Source organism: Strix uralensis, chromosome 10 (assembly GCF_047716275.1).
Source record: "Strix uralensis isolate ZFMK-TIS-50842 chromosome 10, bStrUra1, whole genome shotgun sequence".
Lineage (NCBI taxonomy): Eukaryota > Metazoa > Chordata > Aves > Strigiformes > Strigidae > Strix > Strix uralensis.
In genome coordinates, this window is record NC_133981.1 from 22,265,259 (window position 1) to 22,290,078 (window position 24,820).

Sequence of the window (24,820 nt, forward strand, 5' to 3'; positions counted from 1 at the left end):
TTTACCCATACACAGTATGTCAAGACTCAAGATGTCTTCCTTAACCATCCCTTTGTCATTTTATATAATTTCTTCATACTGTAAGTTATAGATTTCTTTGCCCCTAAAAAAGAAACAGACACAAAACCCAGAAAATATCAACATTTAGGAAGGCTAATTCAAATAGTAGGTTCTTACATTAAGTATTTCCCTGGAAGAATGACAGCCTAATCCATCAGGCAGACATACAAATAATCTTTTTGTCACATTCGTAACACAGCAAATAATGACACAAAAAAATTACTTTTAATAGTATCAAAGCATGAGAAATAGAATAGGTCCATTCTGAAGGCCTGATGATGTTGCATACAAGCACACTGTATAGACAATGACCAAGGTATAGCAAATGTAGAGCTTCATGATAAAACTCTGAACTAGTACAGAGGGGAACTTCTGATTTACATCATTGTTCCTAAATGAAGGCTTTTAACCCAACTGTGTCTATCGCAGACCCTCACCAAACTAATACATTACGCTTTTCAAGCCCTTTCGGATCTACTGCTAGGAGGCACGTCCAGCTGAGTAGGATTGTACTCTGGCCTGGTAATGGACACCAGCAACCTGACAGACTACATTCTGCAGCAGGATGCCCAAGCAGGACTATTTAGAGAAATCCCAGCTGTTAGGTGTGCTGGCCACATCAGTGAGAAGAATCTAATTATCAAAGAATTTTGGCTCTTGGGACTCATCAAGAACCACAGCTATGCCCAAAGATGTGCAGCCAAAATTTTACTGAAGGGATAAAGGGGAAGGAGAGAGAGAAAGAGGGGTGAACAAGGACAAAAGAACAGTCTGCTCAAGCAAGACAAGCAAACTCTGCATGACTGGTAGGCAACAAGCTTTATACTTCCAAATCCTACTTTACCAATTTCGTCTGCTAATCAGCTTTCAGTTAGCTTTGCTTCAAGCTAGACATCAGGCACTTGGTCGCCTTGTTGTAGGCCAGTTCTACACAGTTGCCCATCTTGATTAAATGTAATCAAACACTGCACACCACCAGCAGCCTTCCCGGACAAACAAACCCAGAAAATTGCTATGCAAAGGCTTGTGAACTAAAAATGGAAACAGAACATTGGTTTTTTCATAGGAAACGTGCTGCTGACTGTTGAGGTGGAAATCTGTTCTGGTTTCAGCAAGTTGGAAAGTACATTATAACCTCCTTGAATATTTTGTTATTGCCTCATCTGAACTAATGGCAGCTACCATTTCAAAAGAGAATTGCACATCTCCAAGAAAATAAAACTGCTCAACTTGCATAATGAAATGACATCTGTGTCCTTAGGTAAAAAAAGATAATACTGAAATGATGATGGGTATGGAAAACCAGATTAATAAGGCATATACCCAGGTGAACTGAAAGAAGCAAAAATAACGAGATTATGACAAACAGTTATAATTTGGCAACAGTGCCAATATCAGAAGCACACCATGGACACCAGTGGGAATACCCTGTCACAGGGATGTCGTCTGGACCAATTTTGCTTCAGAGTAACCTACCTGTCACTTGTTTATAATAAACCTCACATGAAGCCAGACTAACTGTCATAGCATCATCCTGCAGTAGCCCACAAGTAGTGAACTTTGGTAAATACCATACCATCGCTAGGCCTACAAAGGAGGAAAGCATTTCTCAATTTTCATAAAGATTCAGAGGGACTTTGCAGCAGTCATTGCCTCCAAGCTTTTACAAATTTTAGATACAAAGGGACTGAGGATGACTCACACACAGTTTGTAAAGTGTACCATTAGAGTTAAACACTTTCTGAAGTTCCACCAAAGATGAGCTTTTGTCTTACAGACCTAGAGTAAAAAAAGACAGACTTTTGCTGGGTTTAGTCATCTAGTATTTGAAAACTTAAAAACAAAATATTATTAGTCTTGGCATTTCAGCAGAGTTCTGAGATCCTTGCCAGTGGAGCTACTTACTTTTCCCCCTTCCAGCTTTGATTAAAAAAAACCCACCTCAAAACAAAAAAATACAACATAAAACACAGAGTGACTTTTCAGATTACACCAGAGTCTAATCACACCCTTACAAATTCAAAACTGAAAAGGCAAGTTTTTAATGCTGCAGAAAAAGCTTTAAATTTGACACTTGCATGCAGAGATTAAAAAGTATGGTACATTATACTTACTACAATCTTTCTTATGTTTATTTAATAGAACACTGTTTACCTGACAGGACTGACAAAGTACACAGAAGCAATTTAGCCAAAAGTCACAAAGTATGACACACCAGAAGACAAGGAAAGATCTTCTGGAACAAATGAGCAACTCAGACCCAGGTTTAGCCATCTACTGCACTGGACTTTTCTTTTTTTTTTTTGTGATGGGGGGGAGAAGAAGGGTATGATAATATTTGACTTTGAAAATACCTTAGAAAGTAATCAAATTAAGATAAAATACTTTAAGTGCAAGATGCATTCAGTATTAGCAGTACAGAGTCACAAGAATTCAAGTGAGTATGCAGTAATAAGGAAAAGTGCATGCTCTATTTCTGAAGGAATGTGATGGAGAGTAAAAAGCCTGTAACAAATATGCTATATATAATCAGTTTTGCACTTCTTGTGTCTCTAATTGCAATTTAAATAAACTTAACTTTACCTTTTGTAAGTAATCAGCCATACATATATTTTCAACTTACAGAACCACGTGCATCCCATACGCAAGCTCAAACTTTTCCATATCTAATAGGTTTTTGCTAAAAAGCAAGCACGCTAATGAAGTCACGATGGGCTTTTCTTTGCAGTATCTCAAATAACAAGTAAATAATCATGTAAAATCTGAAGCGCCTCACATATCTGCATTAAAATTGCACACAGCGTAAGAATTCCAGTTGCAGAATAAGGGCAGAGTAAGCTCAGGCATAGCACATAAGTGAAAGAAGTGGTTCCAATCTCCAAAGTTAAAACTATGTAACCGTACGGCTTTGAAAATTACCCTCCAGTCTCCCAGGTACTATACTTGCAGGACACAGCCCCTCGAATACTAAAATTGCTCTGCCAGAATCGATGTTGTTCTGCCATTCCAATGAAGTCAGTGAACTTCTGGAAGCACTGCATAGCATGTGGCAAATCAACAGTAACACAGCTGATACAGCCCTGCAGGACCATAATTAACAGCGCTGGCACTGCAGCCTGCAAGTCAGCTTGTTCTATCAGCCTGCCAACCTACTCTGCCTCTTGCAGCAGCTCAATGTAAAGAGATTTTTCCCCTTCATATTTTCCCCCTGCAGGGAGCACTCTACTGAACTCCACCCACTACAGCCTTATGTAATAAGATGCTTACATTTCTGCCCTAGCACATCATGCTACAAAGCAAAATACAGGTTTATACGTACAGCTGGTTTCTTAAAGCAGCCCTCAGGGTGATGAGTCACATCTGTAGTAAAAGTTAATGGTTGTAATTATGGCTCAGTCTCAGAATCTGAAGCAGTTGGACCACATGAAAATGTCTTTCTACTTTAGCTATGAATCTATGACTTGGTGGTTCCACCTCCCCTTTAGATTTTTCCACTATATGATACAGAACAAAGACCTAATGCACATGGAATCGAGACCACAAAATTTCAGTGTCAACACAAGTTGTATCTGGTTTTACTTAACGATCCATGTTCGTTTTTTTGGAAGTAAGTGTTAGTGTTGCAAGATAGTAATCTGGCTATAATAGAAGTCCCCCAAAGTTTCCTTGTAGATATGCCTGGCTGTAGTATTCTTCATTTCCATTGAAAAGAAGGACTAATGCATATACTGCTGAAGACCTGTCATGTGGAGGCAAATAGTTATATACTGTTAGTGTGTCATGTACAGACATACGCAAACTTTTTACACATATTTACAGTGAAGTGCAGTGGTATGCAGTATCTGCTCAGGCAGCTGATGAAGACAGCAGTTATCACAAATCCACAGAATATTTTATATGTAAAGCTGTTCTTTATAGTTAAAAAAAATAAATTCCTTGAAGACATAGTATACTAATACCCCAGTTCTAAGAAAACAAATGTTATTCAGAGCAGCTGCAAGCATTTGCGCTAACTTAAAAGTATCTTGAACAATTGCTTCAACTGATGATTTAATTCACAGTATTTTATTTATAAGAAGTTTTCAAGGCTTGCAGCATTCCTCTAGTAAGATGTAAAGAAGAAATCTAAGCTAAAGAAGTATCAACATCTCCTTCAGAGGAGTTAAATATAAGAACTTCAGAGTTAGTTCCCAAAGACCATGCAGACTCTGGCTATGTGGTAAAATAAATCAAATGGTGGTGCCATCTCTAATGGGAAACAGAGAGGCAATCTCACCACAGACTCAAAGAAATACATAGGCACATTTTCAAAAACTAAATAGGGCATTTAACAACAAACAAAAACATAGAGCTTGAGCTCAACTTTAAAACCACATTGGTAGAGAAAGATGAAAAAAGTTCTCTTAAATGGGTTGAAATTCTTTATTTTGCTTGTGCTCCTTGCCAATACCGTTAATAGACAGCCTGCCATCTCAGCAGCAACTATTCCTGATTTAATTTAGAAACATGCTGTACATGGGACTACCATGCTACAGAGTAGAGAGTAGGCATTTCATTTTTTTGTTAAGATAAAACAATTGGCTAAGGAAATCATTTTGTGTCCCCCGTTACATTTCAAAAAGAATGTAATGAAAACGATTTTTTTTGCAAGCAGACATAGGACAAAAGTACTTGCACAGTTACTAGGAAGAGCAAGAAAAATAGTCAGTACTTATTTAATGGAGCCACTGATTTCATGAATCTCTTTCACAATTCTTTTATTTTAGCTATGATTCTTAACAGAAGGAGAGAGCCATAATACTTTTCCTAAAGTCTTCTAGAAAGTGTGAAAATAGGTCTTAGGGGAACAGAACATTAGACAAGATTTGGTTAAATAATGAGGAAAGAAATACACCATCCTTAGGGATTAAATTTAAAAGCTCAACACTTTCCTGTAATTCCTTGCATGAATCAAGCAAATACTGTCAATGTAGGAGCCACAGTGTCTTGTCTGTGTACAGTATGTATCTATACGAATATTAGCCAGTGAGAGCCCCACAAAATGGGAAAGCAAAGTGAACAGCATTAGTGCCTGCCCCCTAGTGATGAAGTTTTTTAATTAAGAAACTGCAATTGGGAGAAAATCTTCATTAGAAAATACAGCAAGATTTAACATAATCTCATTCATAAATGTTTGGAGGGCAATATTAAAAAAAAAAAACACAACAAAACAGGCAAAAGGCTTCTACCTAACTCCCAGACCCATGGAAACCCATCCCTCCTAAAATCCAGGGAAGATCACCAGAGAGCATACAGACATCACATCAGAGTAATACTGAGGTCACGCCCCTGGTCAGTTAAATTTAATTTCTTCTTTAATGTGTACTACAACGTAGGTTTTTCTTACAAAAATACTATTTCTGCGCTTCTGTCCATCTTCAGTGAGTGAAGCTGGTGGTGCTGTGGTAAGGGCCACACCCAGGCTGGTCGGGGAGCAGGGCTGTGCCTACATTAGCAAGTCAGGCAAAGCACATTTGCTGTGCAGCAGCACACGCTACAGACACGCTCCTCATCCTCACTGAGGCAGCAGGGTGCCCCTTCTCCAGCCAGCGTGGCCTGCACAGCAACACTCAGGAAGGTGAGCTCTACAGGCAAGCGTTGCGTTCATTAAACAACATTCAGAGCTTAGAAAATGCCAGAAATGGTCCTTTTCCAAATCTAACTCATTTCCCTCAGCACATAATCTGGGAGTAACCCCAAAAGATCAATCCTGAATTCTGTTGCTAATGGTTTTGGCCAGATTCTGACCAGAAATGCATAAATATGGCTAAAATAAAACAAACTAAATTATGCTAAAAAGTAAGAAAACTAACCACTTCCAAGTCTCCTTGCTCAAATTTGGCTTGTGTTTGAGGCAAAGGATTGCAATTGCTTTGCTCTACCTGAATCAAACTGCAAAAAATGCATTTCCAACACTACAAGCACTACTAGAAAATGCATAGTTTGAGATATAAGAGTTACTCTATGTAACTGGCTGGTTCAAACACAACTAGAGTTTGTTTTTAAAAAAAAAAAAAGCCACTATATATATAAACCAAAAAGCAATTAAGACAAAGGAAAGAAAAGGCATTTCACAAATACCTAGTTTCAGGTGCACAAAACAGAACACATGGTAAAAATTACAAGTCCTACTAAAAGATGCATTAGGAGACCCCAAAAGTCCTAGGAACAATATAGGCCATATTACTGTATAACACATGGAGTTAACAATTCCAAGGAGATTTTCTATCAGAAGAGACAGAGGGGAGCATAAATAATCTGACAAAGCTTAACTATTTTTATTCATACTCTTGTAGTTACAAACAAACAGCTTTGCTGCACGCGTCAGGCTAGCACTGAATTCAACATGGTAACGCTGGTTTGGACCCCTCCTCTCCAATTTTGCTCTACAAAATCCACTCTCCCTGGATTTAGAAACAGGTTACAAGCTGATACTTCTAAAAGCAGCATGTTGCAATACAAGAAGGCTTGACAACTAGGAGGTAATTTTGACAACAAACCCTAGAAGAAAACCATCAGGTCTGAAACCTTACATTAGAAACTAATATCTGCAATCTGCCTAACTCGGATAAATAAAAATTTGCTTGTCTTAGATGGAGTTATGTCCTTAAGTCTCCTCCAGCTACTGAGTTAGGCAATAGTTTTGTCAGAATTCTTCCAGTTAATAGAACTATTAACAGAAGCATATAAAAAGTACTGCTCATTTCACTCAGCAGACTAACGGTGCTGAACACTGCAACTTGTGTTTCTTTATTTTACAAGGAGGTAGGAAGTATAACATGGAGCCACCAACTTTAACACTAAATGGGAAGGGAACAGCAGCTGTAGAAGTCTGGATAAGGATTGCTCAGTAGGAAACTATACAGCTGCTTTTAAAACCAGTAATGACATCATTTGCATATAATTGCTTTTGTGGAAGAATTAGGAATAGGTATGAATGAGTTCAGAAAATTATTTGAGCAACTTCATGCAAGCAGCAAGGATTTTTCACTTTGCAGGCATTAAGAGTATCTCCTGATCAGAGTTTTAAGTAAATGAAAGCTCAGGTCTTAAGCCTTTCTTATAAACTGAGCTGCAGTGCTTTTAGCTTTTCAAAATGTAAAAATCAGGTCACCTTAAAATTAGATTTATTCCAGAACTCATAAAACAGGATGAAGCTCCAGCTATGTAACTGGCAGTAACTTACATTCAGTCAGGAAGACTTTGATAGCTGAAAAGCATCCCTAGTTTTCCCAGGTTTCTACCCTTTTTTTTCCCTTCTGCACCTTCTTTCACATTGACTTTTTAATACTCAGCTCTTTTTCTGAAGTAATTAATGTTGAAGTATGACTTACAGTAATATCCAATGCTCACCAAGTATTGTCTTCAAATACACACCTGTCTTCTGAGCCTGATAAAACCAGCAGATTCTGTCAAAGTTCTCTCCCTCAAAACGCATCCCCTCCTTTATTTTATGATGAAATAATCTTATAGTCTACATAACACCAATACTATGTGCTGATCATTTAGGGATCCATCCACATGTAGAAACTGAATTATAAAGTAATTTCTTCAATTTTTTAATACAAAAAGAGCAGAACTAGTGCACATGAGCCAAATCTGGCCCACATATAAAATGAAATTGAAGTCAGAAGTTGGTTTTTTGTTACTTTCGGGTTGTTGGGGGGTTTTCGTTTGTTTGTCTGTTTAAGAGTCATACAGACTCCAAACCCTTTTGACATTTTACAATTTCTCAATAGCTATATAAAGCTTCTGCTTTAAATATTATTTTATTTTCCAGGGGCTTTCAATCAGACACACAAAAAGCTTATTCTTTAACCTCTTGTAAGAAGACAGTCTTGGGGCCCTATAATTTTTACTTTGGGAAATCAGAAGGCCTATGTTGATAGACATCACACACATTCTTACCAGCTGTTAGTATGGTTTTAGCACTCTGCACTATACTGGAAGATCTCACAATTCCTGAAATGCCTGCAGACAGAAAAGCACACAGATGTTACCCATCTTAGCAGTTTTGTGGGGATTTTTTTATCCCCCAACAAACATAAAAAAGTTAAATATTTCTCCAGTTATACAATCAAGCCAGCCAGCCTGAAAGCAAAACATACACTTAAGCTGAGAAAGTTTGTTTGTTCTGCTTTGTCATACTAATTGAAAGTATTCTTTAAGCTATTTTAACTTGTTTTACATGTAACATACAGAAAAAAAACCCCAAATCAATATTAAAACAAGTAACAACTAGTAGGAAGTGATCAAATTAATTTATTTAGTATTCCCATTTTTTCTCTACTAAGATGATCAGTCACAAAGGATTCCGAGTTGTTTCATCTAAGTGCTGGTAGATTAATTTTCTAAAGCAGAACAAATTATACTCGTTTACTTCAATATGAAACTGGGATTTTGCACTTCTCTGATCAAGTAGAGATGCCTACGATGTGCAGTGTTTATCTGGCTTTGTTTAATTATCAGCTTTTGGAGATAAAGCCTGTTTACCACTTTGCACTGTGGCACGTTCAGTTCTCATTGTCCAGTGGTTCTTAAGTATTAATGGAATAGTATATAGAACATTAAAACTCTTTTTGAAAAGTATTAAGTTTTATCTGTTCCAATACATATATATAAAAGCATACTGATATGTGCAGAACAAAACTACTGCACATTATTAAACACTTAAAAATGTAGAAATGCAGTCCCAGAGTTAGTCTTCCAAACTGAAAGTTATTCTTCTGCATTAACCAGAATGTACAATATAATTTCAAATATTATTTTTAAAATCTTGTTTCAAAGCTACTTCTATGATGAACAAAGCTTAGGGAAATCCATGAATAAGTAAGGGGGATACAATATTCCACTGGAAAATAATTTGGGGAGATAAGGATAGGGAGTGAAAGGGAACAAATCATGTTGAGCTAGCAGAATACCTAGGGACACTGCAATTCAACTTGAGTAATCAGCTTTCTCTTGTAGGATTAGGAGCTGGCTTGTTGTGTCCTTTACCTAGATTCTTGAATTAGGAAAATCTTTTGGCCACAAAAGTGAAAGAGGGGGTTTTATTTGTTCTCCTAAGAGCATAAAACGCTTGGCTTAAGACTAGATCTATCCAGTGCTTTGATACTGAACTGCTGCACCACTGTGCACAGTCCACAGTCACAGCCATGCCTGCAATACCCTACATAAACACAACTGCAAGGACAGTTAACTCAGGGTGGGCAACTCGGAGCTCTCACACTGTATGTGCAAAACCAGGCTGGGCCATGAGTGGATTGAGAGCAGCCCTGCAGAGAAGGACTTGGGGGTATTAGTGGATGGAAAACTGACTGAGCCAGCAATGTGCACTCAGCCCAGAAAGCCAACCATGTGCTGGGCTGCATCAAGAGCAGCGTGGCCAGCGGGACGAGGGAGGGGATTGTCCCCCTCTGCTCTGCTCTTGTCAGACCCCCCTGCAGTGCTGGGTCCAGCTCTGGGGGCACCAACATCAGAAGGACATGGACATGCTCAAGCGGGTCCAGAGGAGCCCACGAAGATGCTCAGGGGGCTGGAGCACCCCCCTGTGAGGACAGGCTGAGAGAGTTGGGGGTGTTCAGCTGGAGAAGAGAAGGCTCTGGGGAGACCCTAGAGCTACCTCCCAGTACTTAAAGGGGGCTACAAGAAACGTGGGGAGAGACTCCTTATCAGGGATTGTAGGGGTAGGATGAGGCATAACAGTTTTAAACTGACAGAGGGTAGATTTGGATTAGATGTAAGGAAGAAATTCTTCCCTGTGAGGGTGGTGAGGCCCTGGCACAGGTTGCCCAGAGCAGCTGTGGCTGCCCCCTCCCTGGAAGGGTTCAAGGCCAGGTTGGACGGGGCTTTGGGCAACCTGGGCTGGTGGAAGGTGTCCCTGCCCAGGGCAGGGGGGGTTGGGACTAGATGGACCCTTCCAGCCCAAACCATTCTATGGTTTTATGCAGCTCACAACACTGCAGCTCCTGCTCCCACATTTGGTTATTACCACGTTACTGTTACAGTCCAGCCATGACAGCATAGAAGCTGCCATAAATCGACATGAAAGAAGCTGGACACCAGGTGAATTCATCCTATAATGTCAATGGAGAATGGCAACTCTCAGGAGCTTTTTTCCCCACCAAGCAGAAATCAGCATAACAGCTCCCTCAGCAGTTGGCTAGTGTCTAATAGCTCTTGGGTGTCTAGAGAGTTTCTGCTGTGCTAAAGAAACTTGCAAAATTTGCCACCTGGAACTAAGATGCATCAAGTTCTTTAGAGATGTAAAGGACTATTCAAATACTAAGTGTTTTCATTTTTCTGCAGTATAATAAAACACTGATGTCTGCAGCATTAGCTTTAACTTCCTCGTACTACATAATCTTGCCTCAGAGAAGTTGTGATGATGCACCTCAACCTTTTTCCTCAAAGTTTGAGTTCTCTGCCAGAGTTCACGTATCTGGACTATGATGATTGGGAAGGATAATGTCAGAAAGCCAGAAAATTAACTTAGCATTGCAATGTATGACTGGTAGGATATATAGCTTAGTGTTTAGATGAAGTTATGCCAGCCAATGAAAACCTGAAGATGTAAGCATCCCAAATAGAGTTAGATGGCCTAAGCAGGCCACACTAATTCCTAAAGACTACTTCTTTCAGGACACAAACCAAACATATCTTTCTATATCAGTAGGAATGCTATTTGCTAGAATTTCAGATAACCTGTTTGCAATCAGACAAATCCAAACCCATGCTTTTAGGAATGTATCTCATGATTAATCTCTTGTTTTCTTCATCCTCCTCTGTAAGTCATCCTCCTGAATTAGAAGAACATATAAAATAAATCTGTATATCTAACATGTCTTAAAGGAGATTATTGGCACTGATCTAGCCTACCTTGATGTACCACAAATCCACACTCTGGGTCATGGGCAACTTGCAGTAAAATTTCTTCCACATCTCTGTTTTTTCCAGGAGGGTCTACCAGAGAAGTTATCTTTTGTTGCAGAGTCCTTGGCAAAGCCATTAGTTGTGTAAATTGACCTTCTGGACTTTTATCAATCTGAATGTTAAAAAAAATAAGTCAGTAAAAACATTCAGTGTTAATAAAGTAAGTTCTCTTTTTCAAGCAAGTCAAAAAAGTCTTTTGACTATCTTTGACGTCTGATAAACATCTCAAAGAACACAATCCATTTCACTTGTAAAAGTCATTGACCACGCTAAAGAAAACTTCCCAAGCACTGGGAAATGCAGTACCTCAGTTCTGAACCTGAAAAATAACTCAGTGCAAAGATGTTAATTTTTATCCAAGGGAAGACTAATGTACACACATGATCTTGCTGCCTCTGCAAGCAACTTTTCATTGAAACTGTATCATTTCTGCTCCATCCAATTTCCTTTGGAAACATAAGTACACTACAATGGAAAAAAAAAAGTTCCCAAAAGACCACTTAGCTCAGTTTCTTCTGCCTGAATATAATCAAACTATACACACACATTTCAAGTTTCCTTTGAAAAACATTTTCTCTCCTTTAAACTCAAACCACATCTGGTTCGTATAATTTGAAGGAAACATTCATTCCACATTTTCCAATCTAAATCAGAAACTCAATGACCCTTTTTTGAATACAATGATACCAACATGCAGGCCTGTACACATTTATACCAAATGTAAGCACAAATACTGAAAAATGCATAATGGAGCAAATCTCTCCAAAACTGGAGGAAAATATGAAGAGTTCGATTCCCCCGCCCGCCCCGCCCAATTTTTTAGACAGTTTATGGACACATCAGACAGAAGTCTAGTTGCCCTATACACTCCCTTTAGTCAATGGGGAGAAAATGATATCCAGATGAATCACCCACTGACTACAGACAGAGCCAACAATGAGCAGGCTCTTAACATTATGTGGGAGGAATCCGCGCCTGAACCAGAACTGTAAGAACTAGTGTGTGCCTTCAATTGTTTTTGAGGAAGCTTTAAAGAAAGAATTTTCTCTGTGACTCTGAAGACGTATACTTGGAGAAGGGGTTTCCATTCTGCGTTATACAGCACTCCCAACAGCAGTTATCCTCTTCAGGCTGGGGAATAACTGCCAATAACCAGACCAAGGTGTGAGGAATGAAGTATTAAAGCACTTTGCTCAAAATCAACAAAAAAATGATGGCACTTAACCAACAACCTTGATGTCTATTAGGGAATTATGGACTGATATATTATCCAACAACGTATTTGTAGTATGCTACCAGGATTTGGTTAAAGGTAACACAACAGGGAGTATTATTCTAACTAGTCATTTTCCCAGAGAAAGCATTACTGATTCTCTTCAAAATTCACTGAAATACTTCTTCCACTGAACTGTTCAAAAGCACATTGATAAGAAAACAGAGACAGTTGCAGTATAACACAGATTCGCCTACGCGGTACTCCAAAGCATTGCAGTAGAATTATTTACTGTACTCAAGCTTGCTTATATCTGCACTTCAGTTTCTAACAAAGACATGTCCTAAAAGGAGGCATTTGTGAGATCATCACCAAGGTGACTTGAGGATAGATACACCCATGTCCACGAGACAACCCACGCTATTTGTAACTTCATGTTGAAGTGTATCCCGCACTTGGACACAGACACGCACGCTACAAGAGGAAAAAGAGGACCGTGGCATCTCTCCCCTAACTGCAATGTTACACTTACACCTTATGCCAGAAAGATGGAATTCAAGATACTGGCCATTTTGGATACCTGTTTCTCAAATAATATGAAAAAATTGGGTTTAGTATAGGTATTTAAAGATAATGCCAGAATTTCAATTGAGTTCAGTCAACTGATCTTCATAACCAGCACTCTAGGGGGTTTTTTTGTGAGATGCAGTTTTTGATTGCGGAAAGTTGCACCTCTAAGTTACAGCCTAATCTTTTTAACACAAACCATACGTTTATTCATCACTTCCTAGACTGTTGTTTTCCATATGGTAGTCATTAGAACACACATTTTAAAATTATCTTCTCTTGTTCCCTTGCTAGGGCTCCAGTTCTGTGCCCATACTCAAAATGAGCAGTAGTTACTACATACGCAGAGACTGGTATTAAAGGCAAGTCTTCTGGTTGCAGAATTAACTAAACAACAGAAACATAACAAATAGCAAGCACAGTGACTACAACTGCTCTCCTTAGTGTATGGCATAATTCTTGCCTTCTGTCAAAGTGATAAAGCACTTCCACTTGCTTGTTTTAAAAATGTTTTGAAGAACACTTGCCTCCAGCCTTCCCAGATGGTGCTTATATACCACTTGAGGGCAGTCCTGTAATATGTTACTGTACAGCTTCTGAAAATGGGGAACATTAGGCTTCACTATGTTCTGCACTTTGGATCTGTCTTCTCCTATTACCATTCTGAAGTCACCTAGTCAAGAAAAGAGAAACAGTTAATTCATTGGGAAAAAACTGAAAACTCAAAGAAGGAGAATACAACAGAAACGAACATAGTACAAAGCTGGCATCTAAAACTTTATCCTCCAATTCTACCAATGCCTAATAATCCACAATAAGCTTCACCTTCTAATAGTTAAAAAATACTATTCAAATACCTTCAAGCACAGAAAATAAGATTCAAATTGTTATGTGGCCTCTGACATGCTGTAATGTCATCCGCCCACGTATCCACATTTTCACTTGGACAACAAAAAGATTCCAACTGTCAAGTTCAGCCTCAAAAGCGCAGTCACACAGCTATATTCTTTGCATCTGTATATGCAGTTTCAACAGATTACTAAACAAACTGACCAGCCCCAGTACTTTGTATCCAGAAACAAATAACCTTCAATTTTCCAATACTGAAAGAAAGTAACTTGTATTGTCTCTGCACTTCAGGGGCAGTACCTGAAGTACAGCTAATGGCAGTCGTGGTAAGATCACAGTATCGCCTTTTCCTCTTAGCCATGTATTTTGTCAGTAGTTTCAAAGAGCAACTCCTTTTAACACCACTGTTACATTACGGACCTTTACACCTTCTTTTATGATACATGACTGAAAAGTTTCAAAGAGAAAAAGTGAAAAGAAACTCAGCCTGTTATAGAGCACTCATCTAACTTAGGTACTACCCTGATAGCTTCCAGGGTTACCAACCAGGAGTGTGAGGCTCAGTGCCTCACATACAAAGTCCTGAATCAACTCATTTTCCCACTTTCCACATTCAGGGGATAAATGTTGTCACTAGCAAGTTGCCACCCTTGCATTACTTAGTTTATTTCAATTTATGCCAAGCCACAAAACAAACACTTCCCATATAAATGGTACTGACTCACTGCTCTCAAAAAACTGCATAAAAAAATAAAAGGATAAACATTTTCCAAATTAAAGCATGAACAACTCTTTTCAGCAGTCTCCAAGGAGACCGATTAGAGTAACACATAAAATCAATTTTGTCTACTAGTACACCCTCTGAAAAGTTTAAGACTTCGCAAAATGGCAGCAAAATAAAATATCCACAAACATGTAATTGACAGCCTGTTTCTTGAACATTCCCAACTGGGAGCTTATTGCTTTAGCCTTGTTCAAACAGCAGAGGCAATTTCAACATCTTACAGCGTGGTAACTGTGCTCCCACATTTTTAGCTAATTCCACTGTTTCAAAGGATATATAAAAAAGTATCTTGGTCACTAGTGCTCACCAAGAATCTAACGACATTCCTGACAGGTTTCAGGGGGGCAGGTATGCAGCCCTGTAGCAAACACCCCTGGTTAGCAACCCTTCACCGTCCCACTGTCAGTACCCTCGTTATCGCCGCTTTCAAGTAGATAACAATTCAGAGGAAAACTGCTAAGGAAAAGCTGAACAAGTTGTGATCTGAAGCTACTAGAGAGGTACTACCTAAAGAACAGTAACACTCTCCAGTAGAACCAAGCTGCAGCTTATAAACCCTACTTGCTGCCTGTGCTTTTTTTTTTAAAGCTATATACTTAGCCAATTATCGTGTGTTCAATTAGTACATTGTGGGTAGTTAATAAATGTTTGGACTTGGAGACTTGTTGTCCGCTATTTATTGGGGATTTGTGAATCTGAGTCACTTGTCTCCCTCGTCTGAGCGGGACATGACAAAGCCAAGCTTGCATTTCTATGTGAGCAACGCACGCGCTGTGTGAAGTACAACTCCAGCCAAACTTGTTCATAGGGATTTCATTAAGGATATCAATATTTAAAGAGCAATGCTGAATTAAATTGTAACAATTAAATCTTGTATTGAAGAGTCATTTGGAGTAATTTCTTAAATTTTTTTCCAAACCAATTGATACCAATTTCGCAACTAAAGAAAGGAGGAAATTCTCCTACCAAAAAAACCACTCAATAAATACCAACCAGGTGGTGAGTGTTAAATGTACATTGAAGAATCATAATCTGGATTACTAAATTAACTCAATAAGAACCTTAAATACAGCATATTCAAAAAGAGATAACAAAGTATGTGTCAGACTATCAGATGAATCAACATTACACTTAGAGTGGAAAGAAAACTTTTCCCAAGGTTTTGAACCATTAAAACCAAAATACAACCCATAAAAACAGGCAAAAAACCCATTATTTCGCCATATTCAAACACTCATAGACAGCTGTTCATAAATCACAGAATCATCTAGGTTGGAAAGGACCCTGAAGATCATCTAGTCCAACTGTTAACCCAGCACTGACAGATCCCAACTCCACCAGATCCCTCAGCGCTGGGTCAACCCAACTCTTCAACACCTCCAGGGATGGGGACTCCACCACCTCCCTGGGCAGCCCATTCCAACGCCCAACAGCCCCTTCTGGAAAGAAATGCTTCTTAATATCCAGTCTAAACCTTTCGTGGTGCAACTTGAGGCCATTCCCTCTTGTCCTATCGCTTGTTACTTCGCTAAAGAGATTCATGCCCAGCTCTCTGCAACCTCCTTTCAGGTAGTTGTAGAGATATCAAGCAGATATAAGAAGTTTTGCTTATGTACCTATATCTATTTTCTATTATAAGCACAATTAGTCTTTCCAAGCATTAAAATACAGTTGTTGGAGCACGCAACAGTGTAGGCCCAAAGCAAGAGAGCAGATGACTTATTACACACGTTAGACTTCCTACTGTGATACAACAGCTCCAACTACAGCTTTTCTCCTCAGCGGCTTTAGACACCATATACTAACCAGAATAGGAGAGTCCTGCAATCTGCATGTAGAGGTCTTCTTCAGAGAAACTTTCCGGCAACATGAGAAAGGCTGCTGTGACTGCACTCTTCAGGTTGCTAACAAGCGCAGCTTGCAGCTTGCTATTCTCATTCTGTGTCAGTATTTTCACCTGAAAAAGCAGAGTCATTGGAAGCAAGACTTCAGGAAAGTGCTACTGAAGATGGAGATGTTACTCGATTCAGCATGAAAAATAAATAAGAAATTTATTTAAGATTTGATCCTATTATTATGCTACAATAAAGACTAGTGTCCCCTTTTATTTACACAGTGGGAGACAGAAGAACCTCTTTTCAAGAATTAACAGCCTGCTACAAAAGGCTATTTTTACAAACACGTTCAGAACTTCTATAAGCAACAGTCATTAACTAAACTCTGAAGAGCTATTCACCTTTTCGTATTCATGAATTTAGGATTAATCAAAACAGTAAGTATGAATGCATCAACACAAATACTTTGTATGTAATTATGCAGTAAGAAAAAAAGACCACTGTCACACTGAAAGAGAATGGAATACCAGAAAAAGAGGTAAGTTTTCCTATTCATCTTCATTCTATTTTAACTTTTTTTTTAATAGAGGACTCCTCTATCATACACTTCAGGTAGTTTCTTAGACATTAGTTGTCCTCCCAGGAGAAGCAGAGCTTTATTTTGCACTTTGCATGAGCAGAATGTGAACTCAATGGAAACTTCACATATTCATGAAGTTGACTGCTTCTACATGCCACACAGAAAAGTTTATTTTTCGGAAACATTCAAACTGTTCAAGACCAACTACAGAATTCAGTCACCTAGGATATGGAAATATAGTGGAATAAAAAGCAGATCTTTATCAAGAACTGATAGAAACTGATAGAAACATTATTATAGAACATCAGACACATGAAGTCAGCCTGGTTTACAACACAGCTAACTATGCTCTTTCAGAAACAACTCTACCAAGAATACCTGCTCAGTGCAAATCTCTGTCTTTTTCAAGTGTTCTGGTTAAGCAATACTACCTTTTTTATAAAAAGCAGTTTCTTATTATTTGTTTACTCTAGAATACCTTAAAACGCAAACCCACTGGCAGTTATGAACAAATGCATCCAACTTGTCTTTTCTCCCTGAAGTCCATTCACACACAAATGAGTTGCAGTATTACCTGAAATTCTGTCCCCACATATAACCTGGAGACAGCTAAGGTATCCTTTTCAAGTACATATTTTCCTTTAGGAATATAAATACTCTGTTAATGAAGAAAAAAAACCTAACCCAGATTCAGTAAAGGAAGTATGAGAATCAAGACATACCTGCTACACAAAATTCTTCTTATAGAAAGAACATTGACAAAGCAATGTCATGGTTGGCCAACACTATATACAGAGCACAGCGAAGTCTTTAAGAGGGGTAAAACTAGAACAATATCTCATTTTGGTATGATGGTGCATCCAACAGTATAGAGGCTGCTTGTTTCAATCACTCTGCTCTAAAGCACAGGTTTGTCTAACATCAAATCTACACAACAGTCTGGAATTGATCTGGGGTGGATTTCCGAAGGAAGTTTTCCCTTCTTTGATTTTCATTTTAAAAATAAAGAGTTCATTGTACAAGCGAACATTTCAGAATTCCTTCTAACCTCTCCTGCAAATTACTCTCTATTTTTTAGCATTAGAATGAAAGACAATGACAAAACACATGAAAATACACACATTCATCTGCCCAGAGTAGATTTTATTTCCTTGAAAACTGTGGTAGAAGTTTACTGAAGGCATACAGACTTGCTCAAATAAGATCCAATAAACAAGACAGGCTGGTCATGAGGATAAATTATTTAAAATCTTATCAACTAACTCACTTCTATGTACTTTCATAACTTGCTGCTACAGGGAATTTCTAAGGAAAGACAGAAAAGAGAAGTCTGCGGCACCCCAAGCAGTCACACAAACTGCTCATACCTTAGGCTAGCCCTGGAAATAACAGCAAGTTATGGACACATTTTAAGAACACCACAGTTACAGCCTTTTAAAACATGGAACTCAGCAGAGATGCTATTCCTCCCCATGAAAAACCATGAACTTGCTTTAGTGAGTAGAAGGAATAATCTCCTCCTCTGCTAAAAATACTCCCTAACATAAACAAGAATTTTTTCAAAGGGAAATAATATGCTAGGCTTCAAAATCTGAACACCTGAAACACTGCAGTAGTAATACCATTTGTGAACAGATTTTAAACAGCTCAGATAGCTAGAAATCTCCCAGGAAGACAGAGTGCAATAGTTACCACTCAGGTATGACAAGGATGAATGTTGATTCTTGGGGTAAATCTGAAAGAGTACCAAAGTTAAGGAAGGATTTTTCACAGTACGGAGAACCTATGATCATAACTATTCACGTAAGGGGGAAAGAAGCAGCCAATTTATTCTGGTTTTACAGTATACAGAGAATTCAGTTAACTAACAGTAGAGATTTTAAAATTACTAAATAAAGTGAGGAATATATTCAATTTTATACATAAGCATGATCCTCAATCATCACAACAGCTTAAAGTAGGAAATGCACTACCTTTACTGCTAGAAAATTCATACACAAGAAACTGCAGGCATGTGTAAACAAAGATACTTACAGGCAAACAAAATACACAAAGACCATCTTATTCTAGAATGAAAGGTGTCAAAAAGCACTATTCCAGTTTGCCATTTAGCCACAGCCACCCTCTGCTAAATATCATAAGAGGATTTCTCCATTCTCTTTCAAAAGATGTTTTTACAAATTTGGACAACGGAAAAATTCTGTAAACAAGTATGTGCTCTGTCACTCCTTCGTGGGAATTTTTAGAATATAAAAAACCCAAACTTCCCAAGACCTCTATAAAAAGTACAAGATATTTCTATACACTATTCCTACTCCTCCCTCTCTTACCTCACTACAATTTATTAAAAACTTCCTTTTCTTAATAGTTTCTCCAGGACAACAGTAAATACAGCTGCTTACACAAAAGCAATTACTTACACTCTATGTTTAACAAAAATTCAGTAAGACTTCAGATGCTTTTTAAAATGTTCTTCCTCTGAAAACCAATTATGTGTCACTTGTGCTTATTTATTTTACTTTTCAGGTAGAGCAGCAATTTTTTTTTTTTTTTTCAGGAAACCTGTCAGTTGTGGAGAAATTACAACTATGTTTATTCAATTTTTCAATACAGTTAAATGGAAATTTAGCTAATCAGTGTTATAGATTTCATGTAGGATGAAAAGCCAATAAATTTTTAACACAAACAAAAAAGCCTGGGAAGAAAAGTTAGCATTTCTAAGTGGCAATTCCAAACTCCATCTATTCTGCCAAACATTCTGGAAAGATTACTTGGTCAAGGCAAGCAGTTTATATAACAGAAACAAAACCTCCAGTGAAAATTAAGCCAAGATTTTCAAGCCAGGGCAAATGTTTTAGCTCATGTGCTAGAATAGCTTGGATAGCTTTCACTCATAGAGTGACAGCTTTGTAATGGAACACCAGAAAGGCACTGAGCTCTTCCTCCTCTCTATGAGAGTGAGGAGAAAATTCCCAAACAAACTGTTAAACGATATTAATCTGGCTTCAGTCAGCTGTGTAAAGAACTAGCACAAATGGCAAATGGTATGTAAGAGATTATAGCGTATAAGGAAACAAACCTAACCCCGTGTCCCTTCGAAAAGAGGCTTACTGTACATTTTTAAGGAGGTAAAAATAGCTTTCTATCACTACCACTTACAACGTATGTATATCACAACACCAAATGGGTTGTGAAGCCAGAATCAGCAGGCATTTGAAACCCATATAACAGATCTAAACAAATTATTTGGAAATTTTTGGTCAACATGCTATAACATTCAAAATCCCAGGTAGCGATTTTATAGATTCTACAGGAAGAGACAGTTTAAACATTCACCAAGTAATCTTTCAGTCAAATTCTAGTTTAAGTCCCGCAATCTTTACTCAATGCAAATTCCTGAGAGCTTTATGAAAATAATTTGGACCGATTTCTTCTTCTATCTATTAAACAAATATGCATGAAGATATCTCTTCTGTCTTGTTAGCAACTGAACAAAATACTGAATTTTGCCTTCTTGTGCAAGTGTGTACTCCCACTGAATTTAATCAAAAGATACAATTTATACATACTAAAAAGATGAAAAATCCTGAAATAAATCAAAGCAGCAACAAATGCAGTTACACTGAAAATAAATATTCACTATTCATTGTTAATGTGAAATTCAGAATTCTTCCTTCAGCTATTTTTCTCAATGTATTAAGTTTCATTCTTTATAAAGATAACAGCTGTTTTAACCTGTAACATGCTATAATAGGTCTCTGAAGATAGAGAAACTATCAAACTATTCAAACTTTCACCCCAAATTTTTAGTTAAAAGCATTATCAACTTCTAATACTTGAATAGGGTTTTCCTCTCCTTTCCCTCCCCCCTCTTATTTTTAACTTCCCACTGCTGCCATCTGCTGAAAGCACCCTGAGTCAGGCACTCATGGAAAGCAAAAACCTCGTATTTCTTATGACACAAACACGGAGGCGAAAAACCAACATGCTTAACACATGGTTCGGTCAATTATAGATACTTTAACAATACAAAGAACTAGACAGTAACTGCACAGCAAAGCAGCTTTCATCTTTAAATATTTCCATTATTAAACTGTGTTAAATTTTGGTGACTCTGATAATCTGTTATAAAAGGTAAATATTACATTTAACATTAAAGGGACTTTGAGTTAACGTAGCCCAGTTATTCAAGATTTACTACAGGCAGAAAACCGTGATTAATATACTTACCTTTGGTGTTTTTTCACATAACACAGAGTATCATTAAGGGCTACATTTCACTTCCTTTCCGAGACGTTATCCCTCTAGGACTAGACCCCTAAATCAGGGCAGATTACTTGTTCACTACTGACGCATAGATCCTTACCAGTTAAAGTTAAAACTACAACTGGTAATTTTCTACCCCTGTAATTTTCTGCATTTCAAGGCAGATAAGTGAACAGACCAACAGTTACCGGTTTTTGTAGGCGTCCAGCGACATAGAGGGTTTTCCAGTGAAGTAAATCATCAATCAGGGTATCAGTGCTAATTACACCATATTTTATCATCTGGAAAAAAGCAAAATAAAGGCTTTTGAAAAAACATATAAATGCACCATTTTCACTACATGAAACTTACTACAACTGTCATTAATTCTAAGGAACACACATCTCCAATAAATAACTGGATGCATAACATTAAAATATTTTATTGTTTTAATGAACACAGGAGGTAAATAAAAATAAATTCCTATTTACATGTAAACTTCTGGGAAAAAAAAAATTTAAAAGTCAAATGCACAGAACTCCAAGATCTTTCTAGAATCAAAGTTACAATAAAGTCACCCCAGGATCAATCACTAAAGTGAAAGACTTTAGATCCCAAAGCAACCTAGTCTAGGACGACACTGAGACTGAAGAGACCTGAACCGTAAAATACAACTGTTCATAAAGAAGTTTTGGAAACGTAACAATCAGTTTTGTACCAGTCAAGCATTACAATAGTTGGAATAATCCACAGTATCCTTTACGACATTGAAAACACTCAAGAAATAGTTTGTCAGAGATCTAAAATAAACACAAAACCCTTAGACATTTACTTGTACTGTTACTGGTGGGTGTGGTGTGTTATCAGGGAGCTTTTGCTCTTTGATGTTAGAAAACAAACTGTGATTTTGTAGTTCATTTTATGTAACTGAAAAAAAGATGAACTTTCAACTCTTTGTTACCAATTTGCAGTTCCTGAGTTTCTGAAGATTATCACCACAGCAAGGCAGCTAACTCCAGAATTTCTGGATAACAAAGGACCATAGACTGTGATGTTACTGAGTCATTACAGCATGAGATAAGGGCATGAAGAGCCAAGACGAACATTTCATAGCAAAGATCATTGGTCCTTAAAATAAAAGCCAAAATCCCTCTTTACATAAAACGAACAAGGTTTAAACCCCATATTCTTGCCTCATACAGATGCCTTTAAACAAAACAGCAAGTACGTAAGAGACTATTTTATCTACCTGTCCAACTTTCTATGAAGAATTCTGATACAGTCAACCTTATTGCAACCATGTGTACTCTGAGAAACTTCAGTTAGGTATATATTGCTCACGTGGCACTTTTCCATGACTGTCCTTCATTTCATTTCCCATCTTTCTTAAAAAAAGCTTGCTTTCCCTATGTTCAGTTTGTTAACACATGGCAAGAGTTACTCAAAAACAACACCAAGACAGACACAGTGTTTCCCTCCCCTGACTCCCACCTGCACTCCTCCTTACTAAACACAGTCTATGCACAGATGGAGGAGTAGGCCTTGCTGGACAATTGCTATTTATTTGGAATTACTACTTACATCCAAGCTTCACAGGTACGTCAAAAAAACCCTAAGAATCCACTTTGCTATTACTTTATGGTCAACTGCTGAAATTAAGGCCCTGTTTCCCCACGATACACTTTGGAAACACCAAAACTGGCAGACAGCAAGTAATAAGGATAATAAATCCAGTTTCTGAAGTGCTTTAGTTGTAAATTCCAAACGTTGCTTGCACTTTCAAAGTGCAAGAGCAGCTGCTTTGCTTTTTAATTAATATGCTATTTGTGAAACAGTTTTGAGACATAATTATCGAAGATACCACAGGATCAGTTACAATCTCCAAGATTCACTTCCTGCACAGAAATCTGCTTTAAACCAATCATTTCAGTACTTCACACAAAACATTCGACTTAATTTACACAAACTATGTGTACTTACCCTACCATTACATGGCACTAAAGTATTGTAGTAAATCCCTGCTCCATAGCTCTGTATACTACTTATCTGTTTTGGCCCAAAAACTTTTAGGAAGGAATAATGACTCCTGTTCTTTAGTAAGTTCATCATATGCCAGGTTACAGAGTCATCAACAGCAAACACGAAGTCCAGCATATTGTTCTGTGGATAAAGGAGAAAAATGTTGGGGTTTGTATGTCAGGAAGCAACCAGTGTTAATTATATTAATCTAAGATATACATAGTATCGAACCAGCAGCTTTCACATTTTCCACAAGTAAAAAAAAAAAAAAACCCAAAACACAAGCATTAATGTCAGATACAGTTTAAAGGTTCTGATGAGGTATGTTTTCTAGTCAGTCTAGTAGAGATGGTCCAAAATTTTCCAGTCCTCCCGATGAAGGGACCAACCTCCAACCTTCTGAAACAGCAGAGCACGCTGATGAGATCTCCATCAGCCTAGTTCACAGCTCAGCGGAACAGCTTGAACTGCTAACGAACAGGACTTTTTCTAAGATGCGAGGCCATGAATTGGGAAATGTGGGCAGATAGTGTCAGCTTAGAGTTGGCAGCAACACACTGCTCTTCTAGTGTATTCACTTGCTTTTGTCAACAAAACAACCCAACCTCCAAAGAGCCATACAGTACAATGCATGCCCTGCTCTTCTGAAGAAATCAGTCCACACATTCCCTACACACAGACAAGTTGACAGTTTACAACTCACACCTACAACAAACTAATATGTGGAGTGGTATCACTTCAAATTCATTAGGCTTACCTCTGTCTGCGGCTTACTAATTCTGGGCTGCGTCTTAGCTAATCAGTTAATACTACCAATATAGTCTGTTAGCTACCTTTTTTTCCCATTGTTTTGTGTGAGGATGACATGCTGTTAGAGCTCTCAAATTATCCTCTGGTTTTCTCTTTTCAGAAAGGAAAATGAGACACATGTAAAGTTGCATTTGTGGCGAACGTTTAACAGGCCAGCCGTAATGAGCAATACTGCCTATTAACAATTTTTAAAAGGTCAAACACATACACCAAAAAAAAAAAAAATAATGACTATTTCCAAGCAGCTTGACCTCCAAACGATGAGGAAGCACCAAGAAAGCCACTTCAGCGTGGCAGCGTTGTTTGCTTGTTCCCCTCACACTGTGCACAGCGGGCAGAGCGGCTGGACGAGCCCCGGCTCCTTCCAAAAGCCAGCAGCGAGGGGCGCTGCCCGCGGACACGGGCTGAGGGGAACGGAGAGGGCACCGCGCTCGGGCAGCACCGTGGAGGCCCCGGCGCTCCCCCTCGGCACGGCCCGGGACGCCCGCCCCGCCAACCCGCTGCTCGGCGAGGGACCGGCAGCTCCGAGCCCCTTTCCCCGCACAAGCCGCAACCACGGCGCCGCCGCCGCGCCGGGAACCGAAACGCACAAGGCCCAGAGCCGCGGGGGCCCTCCCGGCCGCCCCCGCCACGGCCCCGGGGGGCTGGGGGGGAGGGTCCCCCAGGAGCCGGCCCGGGCCGGGGGAGGCCGCCGCGCTCACCTCGCCGTGCTCGGCCGAGGCCCCCGCCTGCCGGAAGACGCCGGACCCGTAGGCGAAGGCCAGGCTGAGCTCCTGAGGGAAGTGCGCCAGGACCCGCCGGAACTTCACCCCCGAGCTCGACAGCACCGGCAGCGCCATGACCCCCCCCGGGCAGCGCCCGGCCCCAACGCGCCTTCCCGCCGCGCC

General features: G+C 38.9%; 1 protein-coding gene across 2 annotated transcripts; it reads right to left on the reverse strand.

Annotated features, from left to right (window-relative positions):
• On the reverse strand, positions 1–24,820 carry TAMM41 (TAM41 mitochondrial translocator assembly and maintenance homolog). 2 transcript variants are annotated; one of them, XM_074879726.1, is made up of 8 exons: positions 24,635–24,820; positions 23,085–23,264; positions 21,314–21,406; positions 16,251–16,401; positions 13,339–13,484; positions 10,978–11,143; positions 8,008–8,070; positions 1–103 (listed from the first exon to the last, which is right to left on the reverse strand). In XM_074879726.1, exons 1-8 carry the CDS (start codon positions 24,770–24,772, stop codon positions 27–29), a joined length of 1,014 nt encoding a protein of 337 aa, XP_074735827.1. In that variant the 5' UTR covers positions 24,773–24,820; the 3' UTR covers positions 1–26. The 2 variants fall into 2 exon arrangements, with proteins under 2 accessions (XP_074735827.1, XP_074735826.1); XM_074879725.1 differs by lacking the exons at positions 1–103; positions 8,008–8,070; positions 10,978–11,143 and adding an exon at positions 111–2,352 and having other exon boundaries at positions 13,333–13,484.

Excerpts from the sequence above, each read along its gene's own strand:
- TAMM41 (XM_074879726.1), bottom strand. The coding sequence starts at position 24,772 with ATGGCGCTGCCGGTGCTGTCGAGCTCGGGGGTGAAGTTCCGGCGGGTC. Across the intron at positions 23,265-24,634 it reads CCTCGGCCGAGCACGGCGAG|AACAATATGCTGGACTTCGT; the intron begins GTGAGCGCGGCG and ends CTTTATCCACAG. Across the intron at positions 11,144-13,338 it reads ACCATCTGGGAAGGCTGGAG|ATTGATAAAAGTCCAGAAGG; the intron begins GCAAGTGTTCTT and ends TTTAACATTCAG.